Raw genomic sequence first — 21,935 nt, 5'->3', positions numbered from 1 at the left:
TTTCTATGATGCGGCTCCTTTAAATGAGCTTACGTCAGTGTTACAAAACACAAACACGGGGCCTTTAAAGGGACTCGGTGTGACAGGTCCGGTAGCAAACATACGAATCTGAAGTGTAACAGTGTTTCGTTTTAGATTGTTCTTGTATTATGCTTCATAATGTCTCCTGCAAACGCCACAATGCAAGACGAGACTGACACAGAGTGAGTACCGTAATATTTTAATAAATACAGTCATATTATACAATATGTGAGTCGCTCATGTAACATGAAGTGTCCTTCTATTATGTAACACTGTATGTTTAACATTTCACTATTTTCAGGATCCCTGCCGTGAATGTCTGAAATGAAGTAATAGAATAAATCATACATGCTGGTATGACTTGTGTTGGATGATTTCATAAGGTTATGCAAAGTCATGCTGAGTTATTAGTCTACGTCACAGTAGTTATGGCTCAGTTTTTCAACCAGATAACAATATAGAATACTGTACAGCTTATTTTTTTGTTGTATTATCATATTAATTTTAAAATTTAGGACTTAAAATGTAAATGTTAGTGGCACCTTTTATTCATATGATGTACAGTGCAGACTATAAATAAAAAAAATATTGAATAATGAAGTGATGCTCCTAACATGATTCACATCTGTCTGTAAGACTAAAAATTTAAATGTAAATGTTAATGGCACTTTTTATTCATGATAGACCAATAAAAAAGTAGACCATTAAACATTTTATAATAAAGTGATGCTTCTACAATAATTTACTTCTAAAGTTTTTAGTCTTATTATTGGTATAGGAATATTAATGTTTAAATGTAAGAGGTAAATGTTAATGGGACCTTTTATTCATATGATGTAGGCCTACAGTTTAGAGCTAACCATAAATAAAAGTATTGAATAATAAAGTGATACTCCTAACATAATAACTTAACTTTTCTGTCTTATGGGAGTATCATTTTAAAATGTTTAATAATAATTAGCTGTTTATTTGAAGAAAAAAAAAATATTTTGTGTGCTTGTGAATGAATTGTACTCAGAAAGCATTATTAATACCAGGTTTATTGCCAGCAGGTGACAGGCTTGTACTGTGTATAAAGGCAGATGACGTAACGCAGTATGTACACAGTGTCATAGACCTTCTATTGCTCTCACCCCTTCAGTGACTTTACATGTCTCTGTCTTTCCAGGCCGACCTCTGGGAACTGGTCCTGGTGGCCCTCTTGGAGACCAACATCCATGTCCTTATTGAAAAGTGCCGAAGCTAAAATTATTGCCTGTAAGATCCTCACCGTTCCCTTTAAATATTTAGAATTTGTATAGGATACATTGGCAACACTTTACAATAAGGTTAATTAGTAACATTAGTTAATGTATTAACTAACATGAATTAACAATGAGCAATACATTTGTTACAGTATGTATTAATATTTGCTAATGTTAGCTGTTCATTGTTTGTTCATATTGGTTCACAGTACATTAACTAAAGGTTAACAAATACAACAGGTATTAGTAAACGTTTAAATTCATTTTAACTAAGATTAATAAATGCTGAAGAAGTATTGTTCATTCTAAGTTCATGTTAACAAAGGTAGTTAACTAATGAACCTTATTGTAAAGTGTTACCGATACATGTTTTCATTCTATTTAATATGTCCAGGTATCCAGAATAACGTTTGGTCCAGATTTGTGACTTTGCCAAATCAAAACAGAATATGGACCCTTAAAGTCACCAATAAGACAGCACTCAAACATAAAGACCAAGGTAGAGTTTCGAATCTTCGTCTACAGTAGCTGCAAAAGTATTTAGCACACTTAAAAAAGCCTGACTGTGCCTCATTCTCTCTCTAGCCGCTCAGACGCCCCTAGTGATGATCCACGGGTTTGGAGGGGGGGTCGGCCTCTGGATCCGTAACTTGGACGCATTGTGTCATTCTCGACCCGTCTACGCCATTGACCTGCTGGGCTTCGGGCGCAGTTCTCGCCCGTCATTCCCATCTGAAGCCTCATTGGCCGAAGAGCAGTTTGTTAATTCAATAGAGCAATGGAGACAATCAGTGGGGCTGGAACACATGATCCTATTGGGCCACAGCTTGGGTGGTTACCTAGCAACGTCATATACCATTCAATATCCAGAAAGGTATCTAAGAAAGCTTATGTAGTCAAATTATAGCGCAATAGTAGTAATAGTTTACAATAGGAGTTGTCAGCTACTCACTAGTATTTCATTTTAAACCCATTTTCTATTTTATGGAACACAAAATGTTACTGATCCTTTTTATAGTTGCTTTAAAATATCTATGCATGTTATGCAAAATTAAAATTTGTGTAAAAAAATATATCTTAGCTTTTGTCAGTCTGATCAAATAGTGAGACAAAAAAATATATATTATATTAATGGTATTACTTTTGGTTCATTCCTCACATTGGAAATGAAAGTTTAATTTGAGCACTTTGCAAAGTATTTAGACATTTAAGCCACAACTGAAAATGTATAAATGTATAATTTGCACATGTTACATAAAATATAAATAAATACAACAATATAAATAAAAAATACAATACAAAATATAAATAACATATAAGATCTTACAGCAAAATAATGGAATGAATTGATTATATTCCTCTATTGCATAAAAGCATCTAAATGCGTAAATGTAAATATATAACGACGTATTAATTAATATTAAAATATCAAACCTTGTGAAACTTTATTTTTTGCAATCAAAGTATTTAATGCAATTAATTTCGTAGCTTTCAAAATATGAAAAATAAATATATTGTTCAAAATGAAGTAAAATTTTAATTCTGTCATTAATTACTCACCCTCATGTCGTTCCAAACCCGTAAGACTTTCGTTCATCTTCAGAACACAAATCTTTTTAATGAAATCTGAGAGATTTCTGTCCCTCCATTGACAGATCCGCAACTAAATTCAGTCTGTTCATCGTATATAGCGATTAGTTTTACGAACTCTATGAACTTTTTGAGGCGTCAAAGTGGTAGTTGTGTAGCTGTCCGAAAGCTCTCAGATTTCATCAAAAAGATCTTCATTTGTGTTCTGAAGATGAACGAAAGTCTTACGGGTTTGGAACGACATGAGTCTGAGTAATTAATAACAGAATTTTCTATTTTGCATGTTGGACACCTTTAATATATTGAACTACACGACCCTAAGACCAGTTGTGTTTTTGTCCACTAGAGTCAGTCACCTCATCCTGGTGGATGCGTGGGGTTTCCCTGAGAGACCCCAGCCTCAGTCACAGGAGTCAGGAGGTCAAGGGTCAGAGCTGAAGAGGGTATCGCCACCTCGCTGGGTGAAAGCTCTTGCTTCAGTGTTCAGCCTCTTCAACCCACTGGCCGTCATCAGAGCAGCTGGACCGTGGGGTGAGTGTGAGAACCATGACCATGATCAGTGATGTCCTGCAGTGATGTCTAGTTCCTACAGAGGCACCAACTGAAATGAACATCACATGTTACTGATCTGGAACTATGCATAAGCATAAATGAATATTCAAACACAAGTCTTTTCTTATTCATATTAAATATATAAATAATAATGAACAGCTATTTGTAACTGATACTTTTCAGTATTAAATGACTTATATTTATAATCAATGTTTCTCTTGCTTCTTCTGCATTCTTGTTTTTTTCTGATCACAATGCATCATGAGACTAACATCTTTGTGATTCAAATATATGATTACGCCTAATAACTTTGATCGTAACTTGGTATCTTATGCTAGCCTGGAAATCCAGACCTAAATCTGAAAGATTAATGGTCTGGCATCGACTAATGAAAATCGGCCAGCTCGAGGGGCGGCACCAAGCATGCATTTGAAAATCTCACTGCACACAATTGGATAACACTTCGACCAATTACAACAAGCCCCATACGCTTAGCTACCAGCGGAGCTAACTGGTAGATTAGGCTTTGGCCGTATACGGTCGGCAAAACGGCAAAAACGCCCTTCTAGCAAAGGAAGGATTCGAGCGCCGTCTTCTGTTCCTCTTTTAGATAAAAAGCCAAGTCTAACTCGTTCATTGTAGCGGCCAAAGCTGTTTCAAACAACTGATGTTCATCCATAGCCATCTTGCAATGTTTACTAATGACTTCGACGTCACAGCGCTGTCGTGTTCAGTTTAGCTCGCCTCTGGCCCGCCTATATCAGATAACCCGATGTGATTGGTGCAGCTCGGATACAAGGGCATATTTAATGAGCATCATTACTCGACGCCAGAGTAACTCGCTGAGCAAATTCAACTTGTGCTCTCGTGAGAACTCTGGATTTCCAGGGTATGCTACCTTGCTTATAATGCTGTCTATTTAGGCAGCATACTAGGCTTTTGACAAAAAGTTAATGTTTATCTGTTAGTCAAGAAAACACTAAAGCACTTCATTTCCACTTAAAAAAAAATAAACATTTGCTCACATCGCGTCTTCATCTGCAGGTCCAGGGCTGGTGAACAGATTCCGTCCTGACTTCAAGAGGAAGTTTGAGGATCTGTTTGATGACGACACCATGACACAATACATTTACCACTGTAACGCCCAGAGCCCGAGGTACAGTCGTATTAAACAATATCTATTATGCTTTTTCACATTTTCAGCTTTCTTTAGTGTGTAATGTTGCTGTTTGAGCATGTAAAAGTTTTGCAAAGTTACAAAGCACAGAGTCCCTCCAGCGGGAGTTATTCTCTATATCAGTGTCACTGTTTCTAAAGTGCCTCCATTGCAGTCTTGAGTTTTCTTCTGGGAACAAACACATCACTATTCCTCATTAAAATAATTCCTGTACAAGGCATACGTAAAATAAAGAGGCGGGGCCTGGTTGAGTTAGTTAGTAGTGTGTTGAAACTCGTGGTTATGGTAAGGGGCGGGGCGTTTCCCAAACATGCTCAAAGTGCTTAACCAATCACAACACACTGCTCCAGCCGACCAATCAGAGCACATTGCGCTTTTCAGAAGAAGGAGCTTCATAGAGACAGGAACTAAACAGAGCGTTACTGATAGACTGGTAAGAGAGAAGCTGCAACAATTTCAAATATGTGAAAAATAATGTGTTTTTTAAACATTTAACCGTGAAAAATATTGTGGTAGACCCCAGAAACATAATCAAGACTTTGTAAAAGGGTATAACATGGCCTCTTTAACATTGACTTTCTAGAGATGCATTTCTTTACAGATGTAGAAGCAATAGTGTATTTTATTCTCTTTTCCTCTCAGTGGTGAGGTGGGTTTCAAAGCCATGTCTGAGTCTCTCGGCTGGGCCAAAAGGCCTATGGTTCAGCGTGTGAACCTGCTGCCACCGGCGACACCCGTCAGCATGCTGTACGGATCGCTCTCATGGGTGGACAGCTCTACTGGAAACACTGTCATTCAGATCAGAGGCAAAAACCTCACCAGTGTCACGGTGAGCAAGAAACGACAGCGTTTGCACGTTTTACATTCATGGAAAAACAAAAATGAGTAAATGTTGTTGGCTTTTCTCTGCAGATGATTGAAGATGCTTCCCATCACGTCTACGCCGATCAGCCGGACGAGTTCAACCGAGTGGTTGAGAATATCTGTAATACGGTAGACTGAATGTGATAAGACAGGATGGACATTGATTTGTGTTTTGGCATTTCTATCTTTGAAGGAGTTCTGTCCTGTGTTTGTGGGACGATCAGATTGATAGAAACATTTAAAGGCAAAGCTGTTCTCAGACCTTGTCACTTCATAATCAAATTGTATTGTTTGTGGCCTTTAATGTTGAAAAGCTCAATGACTGTACTGCAGAATTTAATGGAAGCTGGTTGTATTTGTATTTTCTAACCTATATTTTATTCAGATTTCTTTTTTTAGCATGCACTGAGAAAGTCATGCTACCTGTTAAACCTGTGCCATGAATGCATTGACAATGTTTGGACGGTCATATTGACTAAGAGATGTTTAATAATTATTTCATTCTGCATTATAAACGGTTGTCTGTATTTTATAACGTGCATATCTCAATACAAGGCTGTACCTTTAATACAGTGTGTCTGCATTTGTTTCTCTTTATTTTTAACGTATTTCTGGAAGCAGTTCTCATTCCTCTTGTGATTACAATTAAGTAACACTAAGAGGTGCTAGATGCAAAGTTTGGGTTTTTCGGGTAGAATAATGCAGCTGATTTCATCAGAGCATTCCCATTAAAACTAGCTCATAGCATACACTGTATAGTTCCTGCTATTGTAAAAATGGCATGTGAATCAGTATGCAGTATGCAACAATAAACAGCTATAGCATGATCTCACTGTATCACAAATATGATTTTGTATTTTAATCCAATTTAAAATAATCTGCTTCACGGTTCAACGTGTTTTTCTATTTTTCGGATCATTCTCTATAAATCCTAGAGATGGTTGTGCGTGAAAATCCCAGTAGATCAGCGGTTTGTGAAATACTCAGACCAGCCCGTCTGGCACCAGCAATCCTGCTACGTTCAAAGTCACTTAAATCACCTTTCTTACCTATTCTGATGCTCAGTTTGAACTTCAGCAGATCGTCTTGATCATGGCTGCATCCAAAATTGCATACTCTTAAAGTACTTATTTTGAACAATTAATTACGTTCATGACTGCTAAAAAGTACGTTCTATATTGTATGCATAGTAAATAGTATGAAATCTACTACACTGGGCATGCTTTCATTATCATGTGACCTACCAGCATCAGTTGCGTACGCAATCATGGGATAGTAAAAAAATAAAAAAAACTCAGTGGAAGTAGTTGGTCATCTGCCAGTTGCACCAACAGGGCTTTACTAAGCCTGGTCCTAACTGCTAAGTAGGTCTTAGTTAAGACCAGTCTTCAGAGTTGACCTAACGTCTGTTGCACCAACCAAACTTAAGCCTAGGCTTAACTACGCCTGGTCTTAGCGTTGCGCGTTCATGTGTTGTTGACCAGCAGCGCGCGTTGCTAGGTTACGCTGTAAACTACAGGGTTCTCAAGTTTTATCAAAATCTTGGAGTGAGATCACATGCGGTTGGGGGAGGAGCCCTAATGGAGCCCCGCCCCCACCTGTCCCCGCCCCCCAATTTTACCCCTTGTTCATAATTAACCAGCACAAATTAAAAATAACAATTGGTAAATCTGATAAATGACAGAGCAATTAATCACATCAAATATACTCTTTAATGTTATATTTCAAAATTACAACTAAGTTACAAAAATTACAAAAATATAACAAATTGCTCCAAACAGTTTGGAAAAACAAATATTTTTGCATTTTGAATGTGTCTAGTCGAAATGGTATAATGATTTATTGTGTGGTGGGACATTGAGAACAAATGACATATTATTAAGGTATGTTAGTGTGTTTGTGTGTGTGTGTGTGTGTGTGTGTGTGTGTGTGTGTGTGTGGACATGTTTTTCTACACCGGTGGGGACTTAAACCTGAATGCACACAGACTCATGGGGACTTGTGTCACCGTGGGGACCTAAATTGAGGTCCCCATGGGTACAAAAGCTTATAAATCATACAGAATTAGTTTTTTTGAAAATGTAAAAATGCAGAATGTCTCCTGTGATGGGTAGGTTTAGGGATAGGGGCAGTGTAAGGGGACAGAATATACAGTTTGTACAGTATAAAAACCATTACGTCTATGGAGAGTCCTCACAAAGATAGTGCACCAGACATGTGTGTGTGTGTGTGTGTGTGTGTGTGTGTGTACACACAAGAGTACACACTCCAGCTTATGAAATGTGTTTTGTGTTGCTAGTGTTTGAAAAATACAAATGCATGGCAATCAATGATTAAAGTAACGTTATGTTTTGACAGGATATAAAATATTACCCAGAGCACTCTTGCTTTAATATGTATGTCTTAATGTAACCAGAAATACTATTAATACAGTATAATATATAATACAATTCAAAATAAAATAAATACATTTAAATTTATTTAAAATAAAATGAAGAAATACATCTTCATTCCTTCCCATACCCACTAACATTTCCCTTAGTTTCAGATAATGTAAGCTAGCCAAACTGAGCCAAAGCTTCTGGCCTGGTTGCAAAGTAGTTGTAGAGTTTTTGACTGCATCAATAATAATGTATACTATGGGCTATATATGAAATGTTCCAGCCTTAAAAATGTTAGACGAGCTTTCGTCCAACTTACCTTCTCCATCACGACGTGTGTTCGCGCGATGTTGTTGGTTACCTAGTAACGAACGTACGGTGGCCGAGAATGTTCCGTCAACTTCCGTGTGTTCGCGCATCTATGTTGCCTAGTAACGAACGCAATCTGGCCGAGATACGTGCTGGCGGCAGGAAACTTCACTTTGTGTGCCCGCGCCTCATATACAACGTTATATATAAAGCTTGTATATGAAGGTAAAACAGTAGCAAAACTCGAGAGCATGTAAATGTGAATTTGAGAACTTGTACAATAAATATTCGTACTTGTACATGAACATTTACACTCACAGCCCCAATGTGAAAACCTGTAAAATAAAAATCTGAAGTTGAATTTTGAAATTTGCACTCGCAGATAATAGTCACAAACCTGTATTCTGAATCTGAAGCTGCAGACAAGTAGACACAAATGTGTAAAATGCCATTCACAGAAATACAACGACAGGCACAAACTTGTAATATATATTTTGCGTTTAATCTTACGTTCACATTCGCGGTACTACCTCAAATAGGCACTTGCAACTTCTCAAATCTGTCACTGCAAGTTCAAATTTCGCGCCTTGACTTTTGCTACTCTTTTCGCGATATATCAGGTGCAAAACTAACTTGTGCACTTGAAACTCAGAGGCGGTGAGAGAGAAAGGGGGGCGGGAGGAGGGGGGGTCAAAGGAGACGTTTTATTGGTTGGCACCTAGCCAATGAAATGGGAGTTCGATGATGTCACGAAACCCGCGTGCACTGAAACACTAACATGGCTTAATGCATTAGACTGATATTAAAATAAATAAACGATATTATCAAACTCAGTAGACACAATGCTTATAATGCATACTACAGAAAAGCAGATGAGCACAGAATATGACGTAAAACATATGACGTATGCCATATATATTTGCCATATCTGGTATATATATATATACCATAGACTGTAGGCTAAAAGTGTCACGGTTGTTGAATGCATTGTTTTCTTCTTGTCTCGTGTCATTGTTGTTCATGTGTGAGTGGGCGTTGTCCCGCTCACGTGTCTGTCAGCGCTCCAGCTGATCATCATCATCATCAATCACTGTTCACAGCTGCGATTCATTTCCGTTCCTATATATACTCACACCATTCTCTGTTCCAGTGTCGGATTGTTTGTTGATGTCCTGTGTCCTGCCGTGTCTGTTTCCCCGTGGAGTTGCCGTGTCTGTGTTCGCCTCGCCTTGTCTTCCTGCCGTTGTGTTTTCCTTGGGTTCACCGCACTCCAGCACCAGGATTGGGATTCACCACTGTCACCGCACCAGCGCACCACAGATCATCTAGTCCCTGCCTGAGTCTGAATCGCCGCCGTCCTGTTCTTTCTGTTTTTTGTTCAATTTGAGAATAAATATCACTTTGAGTATCTGCGACTGCTTCCTGGTTATTCGATCATGACAGAACAATCCGACCATTCCATGGAAGCAGCAGGTGGCGCCGCAGCAACGATGGACGACTTTGTTCGTGCAAGTATTCAAAGGATGGACGCTCAGGACCGCCAGCAAGGAGAAGCGGCGCGCGCGATTCAGGCTCTCGTCACGCAGGTGTCCGAGCTGACCCAGCGTTTTCAACAGCTGCAACCTCCCGCTGCGCCAGCCGCACCGCCCGTCCCTCCCACACCACCGATGCCCGCCTCCCAGTCCGAGCCACGCCTCCCGACTCCTGAGCCATACTCTGGTGAGCCTAACTTTTGCCGGCCGTTTTTGACTCGATGCAGCATGCATTTTGCTCTCCAACCCAGAACCTTTGAGAGAGAGGAATCTAAGGTGGCATTTGTCCTCACATTACTGACTGGGAGAGCGGCACTATGGGGGACGGCGGTGTGGGAGAACAAAGAACCATGCTGTTCCTCGTTCCAGGAGCTCTCTCTGGAGATGAGAAGAGTTTTTGACCGCGCGGTTGCGGGGAGAGAGGCTGCCAGGGTCTTGTCTGAACTACGTCAGCGAGAACGATCTGTTTCGGATTATGCCATCGAGTTCAAGACCCTGGCGGCCGAGTGTCGCTGGAACGAGGAAGCGCAGTGGGATAGGTTCCTGCATGGGCTGGCCGACCGCGTCCAGAGGGAGATCTACGCCCTGGACCTGCCCCCCTCACTGAACGGACTCATCGACCTGGCTCTGAGGGTGGACGCCCGATTAGCCCGGGTCGGACCACGCGCTCCACCCAGCCTGCCTCGTGGGGGGGTGGAACATCAATGGTCCAGCGGCATGGACGCGGCCGGTCCCTCCGATCCCGAGCCCATGCAGGTGGGTCGAGCTCGGCTTTCCCGGGAGGAGAGGGAGAGGCGGAGATCCCTTGGCCTTTGCCTGTACTGCGGGGGCGCGGGACATTTCGCTAACAACTGCCCGGTAAAAGGCCAAGCCCGATAGTAAGCATGAGGCTACTATCGGGTGGGATCTCCGCCGAGAAGTCCTCATCCACGTCCACCATCCTCCCGGGAAGACTTAGATGGTCTGGTCACGATCATCACTGCACCGCACTGGTGGACTCCGGGGCTGAAGGTAATTTCATGGATCGCACCTTTGCACTGCAGTTTCAAGTCCCACTCAGAACACTTCCCCAGAGAATCACCGTACATGCACTCAATGGACAGTCACTACCTACCATCTCCCAGGCCACCGAGAACATCACGCTCATCACCTCAGGGAATCATGCAGAGACGATATCATTTTTCATCACGGACTCACATCACACACCCATTGTCCTGGGTCACCCCTGGCTCAATCAACACAACCCCCGCATTGACTGGAAACAAAGATCCATATCAGCCTGGAGCGCTGAGTGTCATAAGTCTTGTCTTGTGTCTGCCTGTTCTGTTGTCTCTGTTCCTGTGTTGCAGGAGGAAGCAGTGGATTTATCAAACGTGCCCGTGGAGTACCGTGACCTGAGGGAAGTGTTCAGTAAGTCAAGGGCTGCCTCTCTTCCTCCGCACCGTCCCTACGACTGTGCTATAGATTTACTGTCAGGTAAGTCTCCGCCTAAAGGCAAGATTTATTCACTCTCGGTTCCGGAGAGGGAGGCTATGGAGAAATATATTTCTGATTCTCTAGCATCCGGGTTCATCCAACCTTCCTCATCTCCAGCGGGGGCGGGGTTCTTTTTTGTGGGGAAGAAGGATGGATCGCTGCGACCTTGTATTGATTACCGGGGGCTGAACAACATCACGGTAAAGAATACTTATCCTTTGCCGTTGATGTCTTCAGCCTTCGAGAGGTTGCAGGGAGCATCCATCTTCACAAAACTGGACTTACGTAATGCTTATCATTTGGTCCGTATCAGGAAGGGGGATGAATGGAAGACTGCCTTCAACACCCCTAGGGGGCACTTTGAATACTTGGTCATGCCTTTCGGTTTGTCCAACAGTCCCGCGGTCTTCCAAGCACTCGTCAATGACGTGCTGCGAGACATGATCGATCAGTTTATTTATGTTTACCTGGATGACATTCTGATCTTTTCCTCGTCTCTCCAGGAACACGTGCAGCACGTCCGACGGGTACTCCAAAGGTTGCTAGAGAATGGGCTTTTTGTCAAGGCGGAGAAATGCGCTTTTCATGCACAGTCGGTCCCTTTCTTAGGACACATCGTGTCGGCTGAGGGTATGCGTATGGATCCTGACAAAGTTAAGGCTGTGGTAGAGTGGCCAAACCCAGATTCCCGTAAGGCCCTACAGAGGTTTCTGGGGTTCGCCAATTTCTACCGGCGTTTTATTCGCAACTTTAGCCAACTAGCCGCACCTCTGACTGCCTTGACCTCCCCCAGAACTGCGTTCAGGTGGTCGGAAGCAGCCGAGACTGCTTTTTCCAACCTCAAGAGCCGCTTTGTTTCGGCTCCCATTTTAATCGCCCCTGATTCCTCACGTCAGTTTGTGGTGGAGGTCGACGCGTCAGAGGTGGGGGTAGGCGCAGTTCTTTCTCAACGCTCACCTTCAGACAACAAGATGCATCCATGCGCGTTTTTATCTCATCGTTTATCACCTGCTGAACAAAATTACGACATTGGCAACAGGGAGTTGTTGGCGGTCAAGCTAGCCTTGGAAGAATGGCGTCATTGGTTAGAGGGGTCCGGGGTACCCTTTATCGTCTGGACGGATCATAAGAATCTGGAGTACATTAGATCCGCCAAGAGGTTGAACTCCAGGCAGGCTCGGTGGGCACTTTTTTTCGGCCGTTTTGATTTTACCCTCTCGTATCGTCCGGGTTCCAAAAACGTCAAACCCGATTCTTTATCGCGTATTTTTGATAGATCCGAACACGCACCTACTCCCGAGCGTATTTTTCCTGAGACCCTAATTATCTCTACGCTCACTTGGGAGGTCGAAGCGAGAGTCAAGAAGGCTCTAGAAGGGGTAACGCCTCCGATCCGGTGCCCATCGAACCGCTTATTTGTGCCGGAGGAACTACGTCCAGACGTTATTCGGTGGGGTCATTGTTCTAGTCTAGCCTGTCATCCAGGAGTTAGTCGCACCCTTTATTTGGTCAAACAACGATTCTGGTGGCCACTTATGGCTCGCGATGTTCACGATTTTGTTTTGGCTTGCTCAGTTTGCGCTATTGGCAAGTCGTCCAATCGACCCCCAGATGGGTTACTCCAACCGCTGTCGGTGCCTTCGAGACCCTGGTCCCATATCGCACTAGATTTTGTTACCGCCCTCCCACCCTCCCAGGGTAACACGGTAGTTTTAACCGTGGTGGACCGATTCTCGAAGGCAGCCCACTTTGTTCCCTTGCCCAAATTACCTTCAGCCAAGGAGACAGCGGTTGTAGTCGTTAATCACGTCTTTCGGTTACATGGCCTCCCGACAGACGTGGTTTCCGACAGGGGTCCCCAATTTGTGTCCAAATTTTGGCAAGAGTTTTGTAGGTTGCTGGGGGCGACGGTCAGCCTGTCTTCTGGGTTTCACCCCCAGAGCAATGGCCAAACTGAGAGAGCCAACCAAGACCTGGAGAGAACTTTGCGATGTACGGCTGCCAGGAATCCTTCCTCCTGGAGTCAACAACTGCCTATGGTGGAGTACGCCCACAATTCGTTGCCAGTGTCTGCTACGGGCCTATCTCCTTTTGAGTGTAGTATAGGATACCAGCCACCAGTTTTTCCCAGTCTGGAATCCGAAGTCGCGTCCCCTCTGCTCACGCCTTCGTCCAGAGGTGTCACCACACATGGACAAGAGCCCGTGAGACTCTCCTCCGTGTGCGGGCGCGCACCAAGGCCAAAGCCGATCGCCACCGGTCTAGGCCTCCCGTATACGTCGTCGGTTCCAAAGTGTGGCTTTCTACTAAGAACATTCCGCTCCGCTCCGTATCCAATAAATTGGCTCCAAAATTCATTGGCCCGTTTTCTGTCACCAAAATTGTTAGTCCGGTGGCAGTCCGCCTCAAACTTCCTCCAGTGTACAGGAGAATTCATCCGGTATTCCATGTGTCCAAAATCAAACCCGTTTTTTTTTCCCGTATTAATCCGCCGGCCCCGGTTCCCCCACCGCCGCGTCTCGTAGACGGGGAACCAACCTATTCGGTACGTCGTATTCTGGACTCTAGGCGGAGGGGACGCGGATTCCAGTACCTGGTGGACTGGGAGGGTTACGGTCCGGAGGAGAGAAGTTGGGTTCCGGCTCGTGACATCCTGGATCACTCTCTTATCGATGATTACAATCGACAGGTAAGGGAGTCTGGGAACGCCGTGAGGCGTTCCTAGAGGAGGGGGTACTGTCACGGTTGTTGAATGCATTGTTTTCTTCTTGTCTCGTGTCATTGTTGTTCATGTGTGAGTGGGCGTTGTCCCGCTCACGTGTCTGTCAGCGCTCCAGCTGATCATCATCATCATCAATCACTGTTCACAGCTGCGATTCATTTCCGTTCCTATATATACTCACACCATTCTCTGTTCCAGTGTCGGATTGTTTGTTGATGTCCTGTGTCCTGCCGTGTCTGTTTCCCCGTGGAGTTGCCGTGTCTGTGTTCGCCTCGCCTTGTCTTCCTGCCGTTGTGTTTTCCTTGGGTTCACCGCACTCCAGCACCAGGATTGGGATTCACCACTGTCACCGCACCAGCGCACCACAGATCATCTAGTCCCTGCCTGAGTCTGAATCGCCGCCGTCCTGTTCTTTCTGTTTTTTGTTCAATTTGAGAATAAATATCACTTTGAGTATCTGCGACTGCTTCCTGGTTATTCGATCATGACAAAAAGACACACACACGTACGTACGTATATATATAATTTATTTATGTTTTGTTTGTTTTTGTGTGTCCAACAGTTAGGCTAGGGTGAATATTTAAAACATTTACAATACATTTTTCCAAAGCGACTTGCATTGCATTTCAAGGTATACATTTTACATTCTTATCAGATAATTTAGGTGCATTTTCATTGGAATTGGCATATATATAAGCAAATGTGTGTTCAGTGCAAATAAACTCGCTGCCTGTGTTTTATTAATAAAGGAACAAATTATGTGTTTTTTTATTGTTTTTAATTTTTATTTTATAACTGTTGGTCCATTAAGCCTCATTAAGTGTTTTCTTGGGTTCGAGGAAAACGTACAATTAAACGCGTTGCGTTCATATTCTGTGCTCATTTTTTTTCTGTATGCTTTATGGTGTTTCCTGAGTTTGGTCTTTTAATACCACTGTCTCAATTAAACGCGTTGCGTTCATATTCTATAAAACTATTCCAGTAAAACTAATGATATTTCATAAAAATATTTTCCAAGCGTTTTAAAAAATAGCTGATACATAAGCATAAATGTTTTCATTGTGGCTGGCGTTGTTCATTGGTGAGGCATCGACCAATAAAATGACTTCATTCCGACCCCAGCCCCGCCCCCGACTCTGCTCTCTCAAGTCTGCATTTACAAGTGCACGAGTGAGTTTTGCTACAGGCATATCGCAAAAAGAGTAGCAAAAGTCAAAGCGCTAGGATTTGAAGCTGTACTGCCAGATATGAGAGGTTGTGAGTGCCGACTTGTGGTTGTACAACGAAACTGAACTAAAGCACAAAGATAAATGTGTAGTACACAATTGTGCCTGTCATTTTGTTTATGTAAATGACACTTTACACATTTGTAACTATTAATCTGCAACTTCGAATTCAAAACACAGGTGTTCTGAGTATTGTCTGTGTGTGCAAATCGATAGATGCAGCTTTTCACATCAGAGCTGCAAGTATAAATTTCAACTTACAAATACAAATATTAATTTTACAAGTTCTCACATTCAAATTAGCAAGCTTTCGAGTTTTGCTACTGTTTTACCTTCATACTTGTAGGACAACTTGGTTGGCATTGCCTTTTCAGCGTGAGAAATACACGGTGTGGCGTGTGAGCGTGTGAACTGGTTGAATTGCGTGTGTCTCACGGCCAATGCGTGAGACTTGAGAACCCTGAAACTATATCTTCCGCTGTTTGGTTAACTTGTAACGTTAGCCGTATCAATGGAGGAGCAAAGAAAAAGACAAGGAAATTTCACCGACATTGAAATACGAAAGTTAATAGAGCAGTACAGTCAGCACAGACACACACTGACTGCCAAGCAATCAAATACAATGACATCTGCGGATGGCCCGACATGCGGTGGATTTGTGGACATTAATCATATCTCCAACAGTGTTTTGAAACGCACCATTTGCATAAAAACGTAGCGCTATTAATAGCTGTAATGCTGGTGTCAATGCTGCGTTGTGGTCCGATACATACTGTAAGTCGGGTGACAGCTCTTCAACAAGTTCATATGTATCCCTCCGACAGAATCGAAACCTCTCTATCAGCTCCTCATCATTGTAAAGGTCCAGTGGATTGCTTCTGTCCCGAATAACTCTCTCCCGTCTAAAAGCCCGCTCATTGTAAAGTCTGTGTATAAGGCGCGCCATGTCTTTACTACTGTATTTACTTATGTGGTTACGAAGTGGTTACTATAGAAACATTATCTATCGGATAACGGCTATTAACGCTATTATATGCCTAGATTTTGAATTTACGCCTGCTACTGACTAGGCGTAAGATTTACGCCCGGTCTTAGCGAGAAGAGGACTTAAGCCTGGATGGTGCAACGGTCGTAACTTTTAGGTCGGACTTAGAATGCTGAGTTAAGACCTACTTACCTTAAGACCAGGCGTACGCCCTGTTGGTGCAACTGGCCCCAGTGGTTAGTTTTGCCTACTCTTTTATGAGTACTGTGAGTTTGGACATGCTTCTTTTGTCACATATGGTGTTTGCAGAGAATATTTATTCAATATATAATTATCAGTTGTAGCAGCAGTATTATGAAGCTGTGAGAAATAATAATTACAAAGGTCAGATGCGTCTGAGAAAGTCGTGTGGCCCACTGACCAGTGATTGTAAAGATTTCCATCAAACAGATGACTGTGAAAGACCAAAGAATACTGTAAAAAGTGAACAGTTGGATCAACTTAAAAAAATTACTTCAATTGGTAACACCTAAAGAATTTAAGTTTTCTCAACTTAAATTATCATGTTTTACGTGATAATTTAAGTTGAGAAAACTTAATTACTTTAGGTGTTACCAATTGAAGTAGTTTTTTAAGTTGATCCAACTGTTCACTTTTTACAGTGTATATATCAAACCATTATTAAAGAAGTGTGAAATAAATATGTCTTTTGGAGGCATATTGACTCTGGGAAAGGGTTGATTGTCCTTGGAAAATGTTAAATTAAAGATTATTTGAGCATCTTGCCTCTGGGAAAGGGTTGGTTATCTACTGGCAGGATTCCAGTATTTAAGAGACGAGAGGAGAAAGATTTAATTATGGGAGAAAGGTGGGGTGAATCTTTAAAAAAATAAATAAAGTTGCATGTTCATTGCCAAACAGCAGATAAGCAATAATCGGGGTTCAAGAGTTTTAAGACATTTAAGCACTTTTGTAAAAAGGTATTATGTTATATTTAGCAAGCATCTAACCACTTAGCTCAGATGGAAAAGACCATTTACAGCCAATACAGGGATTTTACCAAGGAAATATAGTAGTTTTAAAGCTTTTAACAGTTATCGTGGTTCAGCCAAAAACCTAGGACTTGTTTGCGAAAGTATTTAAAAAAAAAACACTTTAATATTTAAAGAACAATTCGGTCCGTTGCTCAGAATGAGGAGTTCTATCATATGGTATGAATGTCGTGGGCATGTGCGAAAAATCTTGTGATATAGGGCAGAGGCCTACAATCCTTTACGCACTTTGAAAAACTCAAAGGCGCAATTTAGGAGCCATTACAGACTTTTGATTGTTGTATCGCCACCATCAGGCCAAGTGGGGCGAGCCGTGGTGACGTTGTAGACGGTGTGGGTACTACCATCCCTCAAAGTTTCAAGTCTCTATGACTTATATGGTTTGGTCTGCCCAATCACTTTTAGGGGAAAAAACAGATCCTTGGAAATTCCGGCTGTCATCTCGGCTTTGTCCAATAAAGTCTTATTTTAATTTCTGTAACTTTGCCTCTTGAGCTCCATTTACAAGAAGGAAGACTTTTCTCCACAACGTTTTTTACCTACCATATTGTAGAGAAGTGTGTGATTTCGATGCAGCCACCGTCTACATGCCCACATGCATCGAGTTGCCATGTGACTGGCTGATTTGATATTTGCGTTGATGATCAGTTGGTGATGCACAAGTGTTTGGTGTTATTGGATTGTTTAATAAAACTCTTCAATGGGTTATCTCAAGAAGACAGATGACATTTGTTAAAATGCAAACACTAAAGGGAGTGTTTTACTTCATCTTTCCAAATCAAACACACATGTCTTGTCTTGTTCAAGCAGGCCAAACATGTTCAAAAACAACTACAGAGAACAAAATATGCGGTTAATAAAATGTCATTTGTTAAAGAAAAATACATTACATAGATAAATAATACAAACATACATAAAACTTTTATATTCTTCAATATATAACGAAGTATAAGTAACTTCATATGTCTTCATAGTTTAAGTGTACAAGAATAGTGTTAGTTTACAGTTTTTGCAGTAGCAAATTAAGTGAAGATACAGCATTTTGCATAAGACCAATGAAACTCAATATTAACTCAGTTCCTTGAAGGCACATTAAACAAATTCATAATAGCCATTATTGTGAACAATATCCAATATAAGGCAGCAGAAAGGCAAAAAAAAAAAAAAATTGGCTACAAATATTTTTTTTAGATTCAAATTCATTATGTAAAATTATAATACTCATATATGGTAATACCACAGGCCTTAGTTTTTTCAGTGGTGAACAGAAACATTTGATCAGCTAAACTGAACTAACAAACAGTTCATACATACAGTGAAGCAAAGCAAAACCATTTTTTAAATAAATAATGTGTAAAATGAAATAAACGATATAAAATCAGGCACATACAGTAGGTATTTCATAAAATAGTGTGTTGAAAAAGAGGGTTATTCTTTAAGATGTCTAACCTTCAAATAATCATTATTTCTAACCAGAAATAATCGTGTGGCTCAGTGTAAACCACTTAAGAATGGTTAATGTAGTTCATTAACAGGCAGTTATGACCAGTGTTGGGGTAACTCATTACAAGTAACTTGAGTTACGTAATCAGATTACTTTGTAACCTGTAAAGTAACGCATTACTTTTTCAATGAAAAAAGTTACTTTTTCAAATAAGTAACGCAAGTTACTTTTCACATTTATTGACTGACAGCTCTCCTGTCCACATGTTGAGAGAAATAAAGTGAGGTGTGTGTGTGTGTGTGCGCGCTGTGTAAACATGATGGTTATTATAGTTCTAGACTAAATGTGAACATGCATTTGCTCATCTCACTTGCACGAAAACATTCAGTATTCCTCAAAATGTATAAAAACAGTACAATGCAATCTCAGTATGCAAAACTTTTATAATGAACTATATTGAATTACACAAATATACTTTATGTATTCAATCTCACTTTATTAACCAATGTCTTTGCTGCTGACCTTCAAGATCTAATTCAACCATACTAATAAGCAAAAATGACTTTAGATTAGATTTAGAAGTAAGAGTGTTGAACTTCCTTCTCCTGTATCCTATTGTTCTTTAATCCAGAATGGCTGAAAGGTTTGTTTGAGCGGCGTCCTCTACTGTACAGGCGTAAACATGCATTTCCTTTAGCCTGAGGCTTATTCATTTCACTTTTGGTGTGAAAGGGCCTTAACATTTGCCAAAAATAGAACTTTTTTTGTTGTCATTAAAAAACAAGCAAGCCCAGCCCAGGTGAGTAAAAGTAATGCAAAAGTAATGTATGTAACGCATTACTTTTCATAAAAAGTAACTAGGTAACGCAATTAGTAACTTTTTTGGGGAGTAATGCAATATTGTAAAGCATTACTTTTACAAAAGTTAAAAGTAACTTTCCCCAACACTGGTTTTGACACATACAGGATCTGATGATACTGAAATAACACCGTGAAGGGATACAGTCCATAACAGCAGACTGAATTCACTGGCTTTCGAGAACGTTGATGTCGGCTACGCCGTGCACCTGCGAGAGCTGTTTGCAGTCCAGAGACGCCACAAGCTTCCTCTGGCCGGCGATCGTCGGGATAAAGTGCTCCGTCACAGTTACATTGGCATGCTTGCCTACATCACTGAGAAAACAAGGAAGAGAGAGATAAATGCAATGCATTCATTAGTGGGAGAAAAGCGAGGACTTCTATATGTGTCACTATTCAAACACTAAGGCCGTGTGTCCACCAAAGCATTTCTTCACGTGTTTTTTCAATTGTTTTCAATGGGAGTGCTGCGTTTTTAAAACGCCATGAGCGTCACGAGGCGTCTTTTTCACGCTGAAGCGCTGAGCGTTCGCCGTTTTTTACAGGTCGCCGAGAGTTGAAGAATGTTGAACTTTGGGTAAAAAGCAGCGTCATCACTGTCATTTTTAACCCAACCGTCCAATCACAGTGGAGGAGGGGCGGGACTAATACCACACTGACCAACCGCCACATTCTGCTTGTAAAACGTAAACAGATGACAACAACAAGCATATTAATGGAACAACATCATTTAAAACAAGAGCCAGAGAAAATACATTACATTGTATCGACATTTTAATATAGAATCAACACAGTGAAATGAGATACTAGTAACACTTTCGCGGATATTCCTTATCATAACAAGCAAAGTGTCTCAACTGAAAAAAACGCAACGCTACCCACAGCTAGGCGTTTTCAGCTGGCTAAAAGCATTTTGGTGGACACACGGCCTAAGACACAAGAGCAATAAACTGAATCAGTCAAAAAGATATAGGCCTAGTTTCACAGACAGGGCTTAGCCAGGTTTAGGCTTTAGATCAATTATGCTCTATGGGATTCACTTTTTGTTGGGTTGCTATAAGAAACAATCCCATTAGAATCCTTCAGAATTGTTTCCAAATGGTAAAATTCCGATGGAATCCTGCACATGTTCCATTCTAATTAGTGAGGAGGAGTAATCTTGAATAATTTTGAGGCTCTTACCCCACTTTGATGGGATGGAGGTCTCTCAGCCCCAGTCCTTCCACTCGGACCACCACATTGCGCAGAGTACAGGGCAGAGGATTTGTGAACGTGATCTTCGCGGACGTCTCCTTGCCCACATACGCCTCTCCTATAGGCTACAACGAGAAGCAAAGCATATTTACAAACCCTCTCATTTGTTTTAATATGAGACAAATTTTAATATGCAATAACACAAAAATTTGATCTGTACAGTGTTAAAATGTAGCTGAAGGTTCTGGGTGTCTCACCTCGATGTGGATATCAGGTGTTCGGAGCCTAAAGCTGGTCTGATTGGCCAAAACCTGCTGGGTCTCACTGACCCGTCCAGACAGGGTCAGCATGAGCGCGGCCTGGTCCACCAGCTGATTCTGATACTGTGTGTAAGGCAGGATCCAATCAATGATCTTTTCTGAAGGACAAAAATAAGAGGAATCAGCAATGATCATGAGCTTTACACATGAGAGTATATACTGTTTAAACACTCTCTTGATTAAATAAATGATAATGAATGTATTTAAAAATATATATAATAACATTATTTTTTCTTTGTTTACTTATCATTTATATTAAGTAAAAATGTGTTTTATTTATTAATAGTTTATTAATTATTTAATTTATTTAATTTTAAGTGCTTTTCTAAAGGATGTAAAAAAAGACAGAAGGGTGAATTTCAGCAATGGTTATGAGCTTTACTCATGAGATTTCACAGTATATACTGTATAGTGCCTATTTTTTTACACTGTGGATTAAATTTAATAAATAACATAATTGTTAAAATGTTAAGAAATAAAACTTTTTTTTTCTTTGTTTATTTATCATTTATAATAAAACATTTAATTTGATATAAATGTGAAAAACAAAAAAAAGGTATCAATATTTTATTAATAACTTAATTCATTAAATTTAATATTTTTAAAATTTAGTTCATTAAATTTTAAAATAAAAAAGGTATCAATATTTTATTAATTACTTAATTCATTAAATTTAAAATAGTTGAAAGAAATCATTCCTAGTAAGTATGCATGCATGTATTCATAATTTACTCATCCTCAAGTTTTTCTAAACCTGTATGAGTTTCTTTCTTCTGCTGAACACAAAAGAAGATATTTAGACGAATGTCATTAACCAAACAGTTGATGAACCCCATTGACTTCCATAGTATGGAGATAAAAAAAGAATTATGGCTTGGTTTGGTCAAACTATCTTCTTTTGTGTTCAGCAGAAGAAAGAAATTCACACATGTTTGGAAAAACTTGAGGGTGAGTTAAAGTACAAAAATTGCTCAAACTGAACAATAAA

The 21,935-nt window shown here is 40.7% G+C and overlaps 2 protein-coding genes across 5 annotated transcripts in view; one reads left to right on the top strand and one right to left on the bottom strand.

Annotated features, from left to right (window-relative positions):
- The first annotated feature begins 31 nt into the window (after nucleotides 1-31).
- abhd4 (abhydrolase domain containing 4, N-acyl phospholipase B) lies at nucleotides 32-6,725 on the top strand. Of its 3 annotated transcripts, XM_081374029.1 has the most exons (10): nucleotides 83-203; nucleotides 323-375; nucleotides 1,074-1,116; nucleotides 1,190-1,278; nucleotides 1,660-1,764; nucleotides 1,851-2,139; nucleotides 3,202-3,386; nucleotides 4,452-4,563; nucleotides 5,227-5,413; nucleotides 5,497-6,725. In XM_081374029.1, exons 4-10 carry the CDS (start codon nucleotides 1,239-1,241, stop codon nucleotides 5,584-5,586), a joined length of 1,008 nt encoding a protein of 335 aa, XP_081230155.1. In that variant the 5' UTR covers nucleotides 83-203; nucleotides 323-375; nucleotides 1,074-1,116; nucleotides 1,190-1,238; the 3' UTR covers nucleotides 5,587-6,725. The 3 variants fall into 3 exon arrangements, with proteins under 3 accessions (XP_081230154.1, XP_081230155.1, XP_081230153.1); XM_081374028.1 differs by lacking the exons at nucleotides 323-375; nucleotides 1,074-1,116 and having other exon boundaries at nucleotides 32-203; XM_081374027.1 differs by lacking the exons at nucleotides 83-203; nucleotides 323-375 and having other exon boundaries at nucleotides 896-1,116.
- Nucleotides 6,726-17,979: 11,254 nt separating this feature from the next.
- Nucleotides 17,980-21,935, bottom strand: part of tgm1l1 (transglutaminase 1 like 1) — a 36,804-nt gene continuing 32,848 nt past the window's right edge. For both annotated transcript variants that reach the window (XM_081373900.1, XM_081373899.1), the window contains 3 exons: nucleotides 20,885-21,045; nucleotides 20,616-20,752; nucleotides 17,980-19,748 (listed from right to left, as the gene is read on the bottom strand). In XM_081373900.1, the coding sequence (XP_081230026.1) occupies nucleotides 19,601-19,748; nucleotides 20,616-20,752; nucleotides 20,885-21,045 (446 nt within the window). In that variant the 3' untranslated portion in view covers nucleotides 17,980-19,600. The remainder of the gene's footprint in view (nucleotides 19,749-20,615; nucleotides 20,753-20,884; nucleotides 21,046-21,935) is intronic.

The sequence above is a fragment of the Scardinius erythrophthalmus genome, assembly GCF_964197995.2.
Source record: "Scardinius erythrophthalmus genome assembly, chromosome: 9".
NCBI classification, from domain to species: domain Eukaryota; kingdom Metazoa; phylum Chordata; class Actinopteri; order Cypriniformes; family Leuciscidae; genus Scardinius; species Scardinius erythrophthalmus.
The sequence above is the reverse complement of the archived record's forward strand: the minus strand, read 5'-3'. Positions and strand labels throughout refer to the sequence as shown.

Excerpts from the sequence above, each read along its gene's own strand:
- abhd4 (XM_081374027.1), top strand. The coding sequence starts at position 1,025 with ATGAATTGTACTCAGAAAGCATTATTAATACCAGGTTTATTGCCAGCA. Across the intron at positions 4,564-5,226 it reads TGTAACGCCCAGAGCCCGAG|TGGTGAGGTGGGTTTCAAAG; the intron begins GTACAGTCGTAT and ends TTTTCCTCTCAG. Across the intron at positions 5,414-5,496 it reads AAAACCTCACCAGTGTCACG|ATGATTGAAGATGCTTCCCA; the intron begins GTGAGCAAGAAA and ends TTTTCTCTGCAG.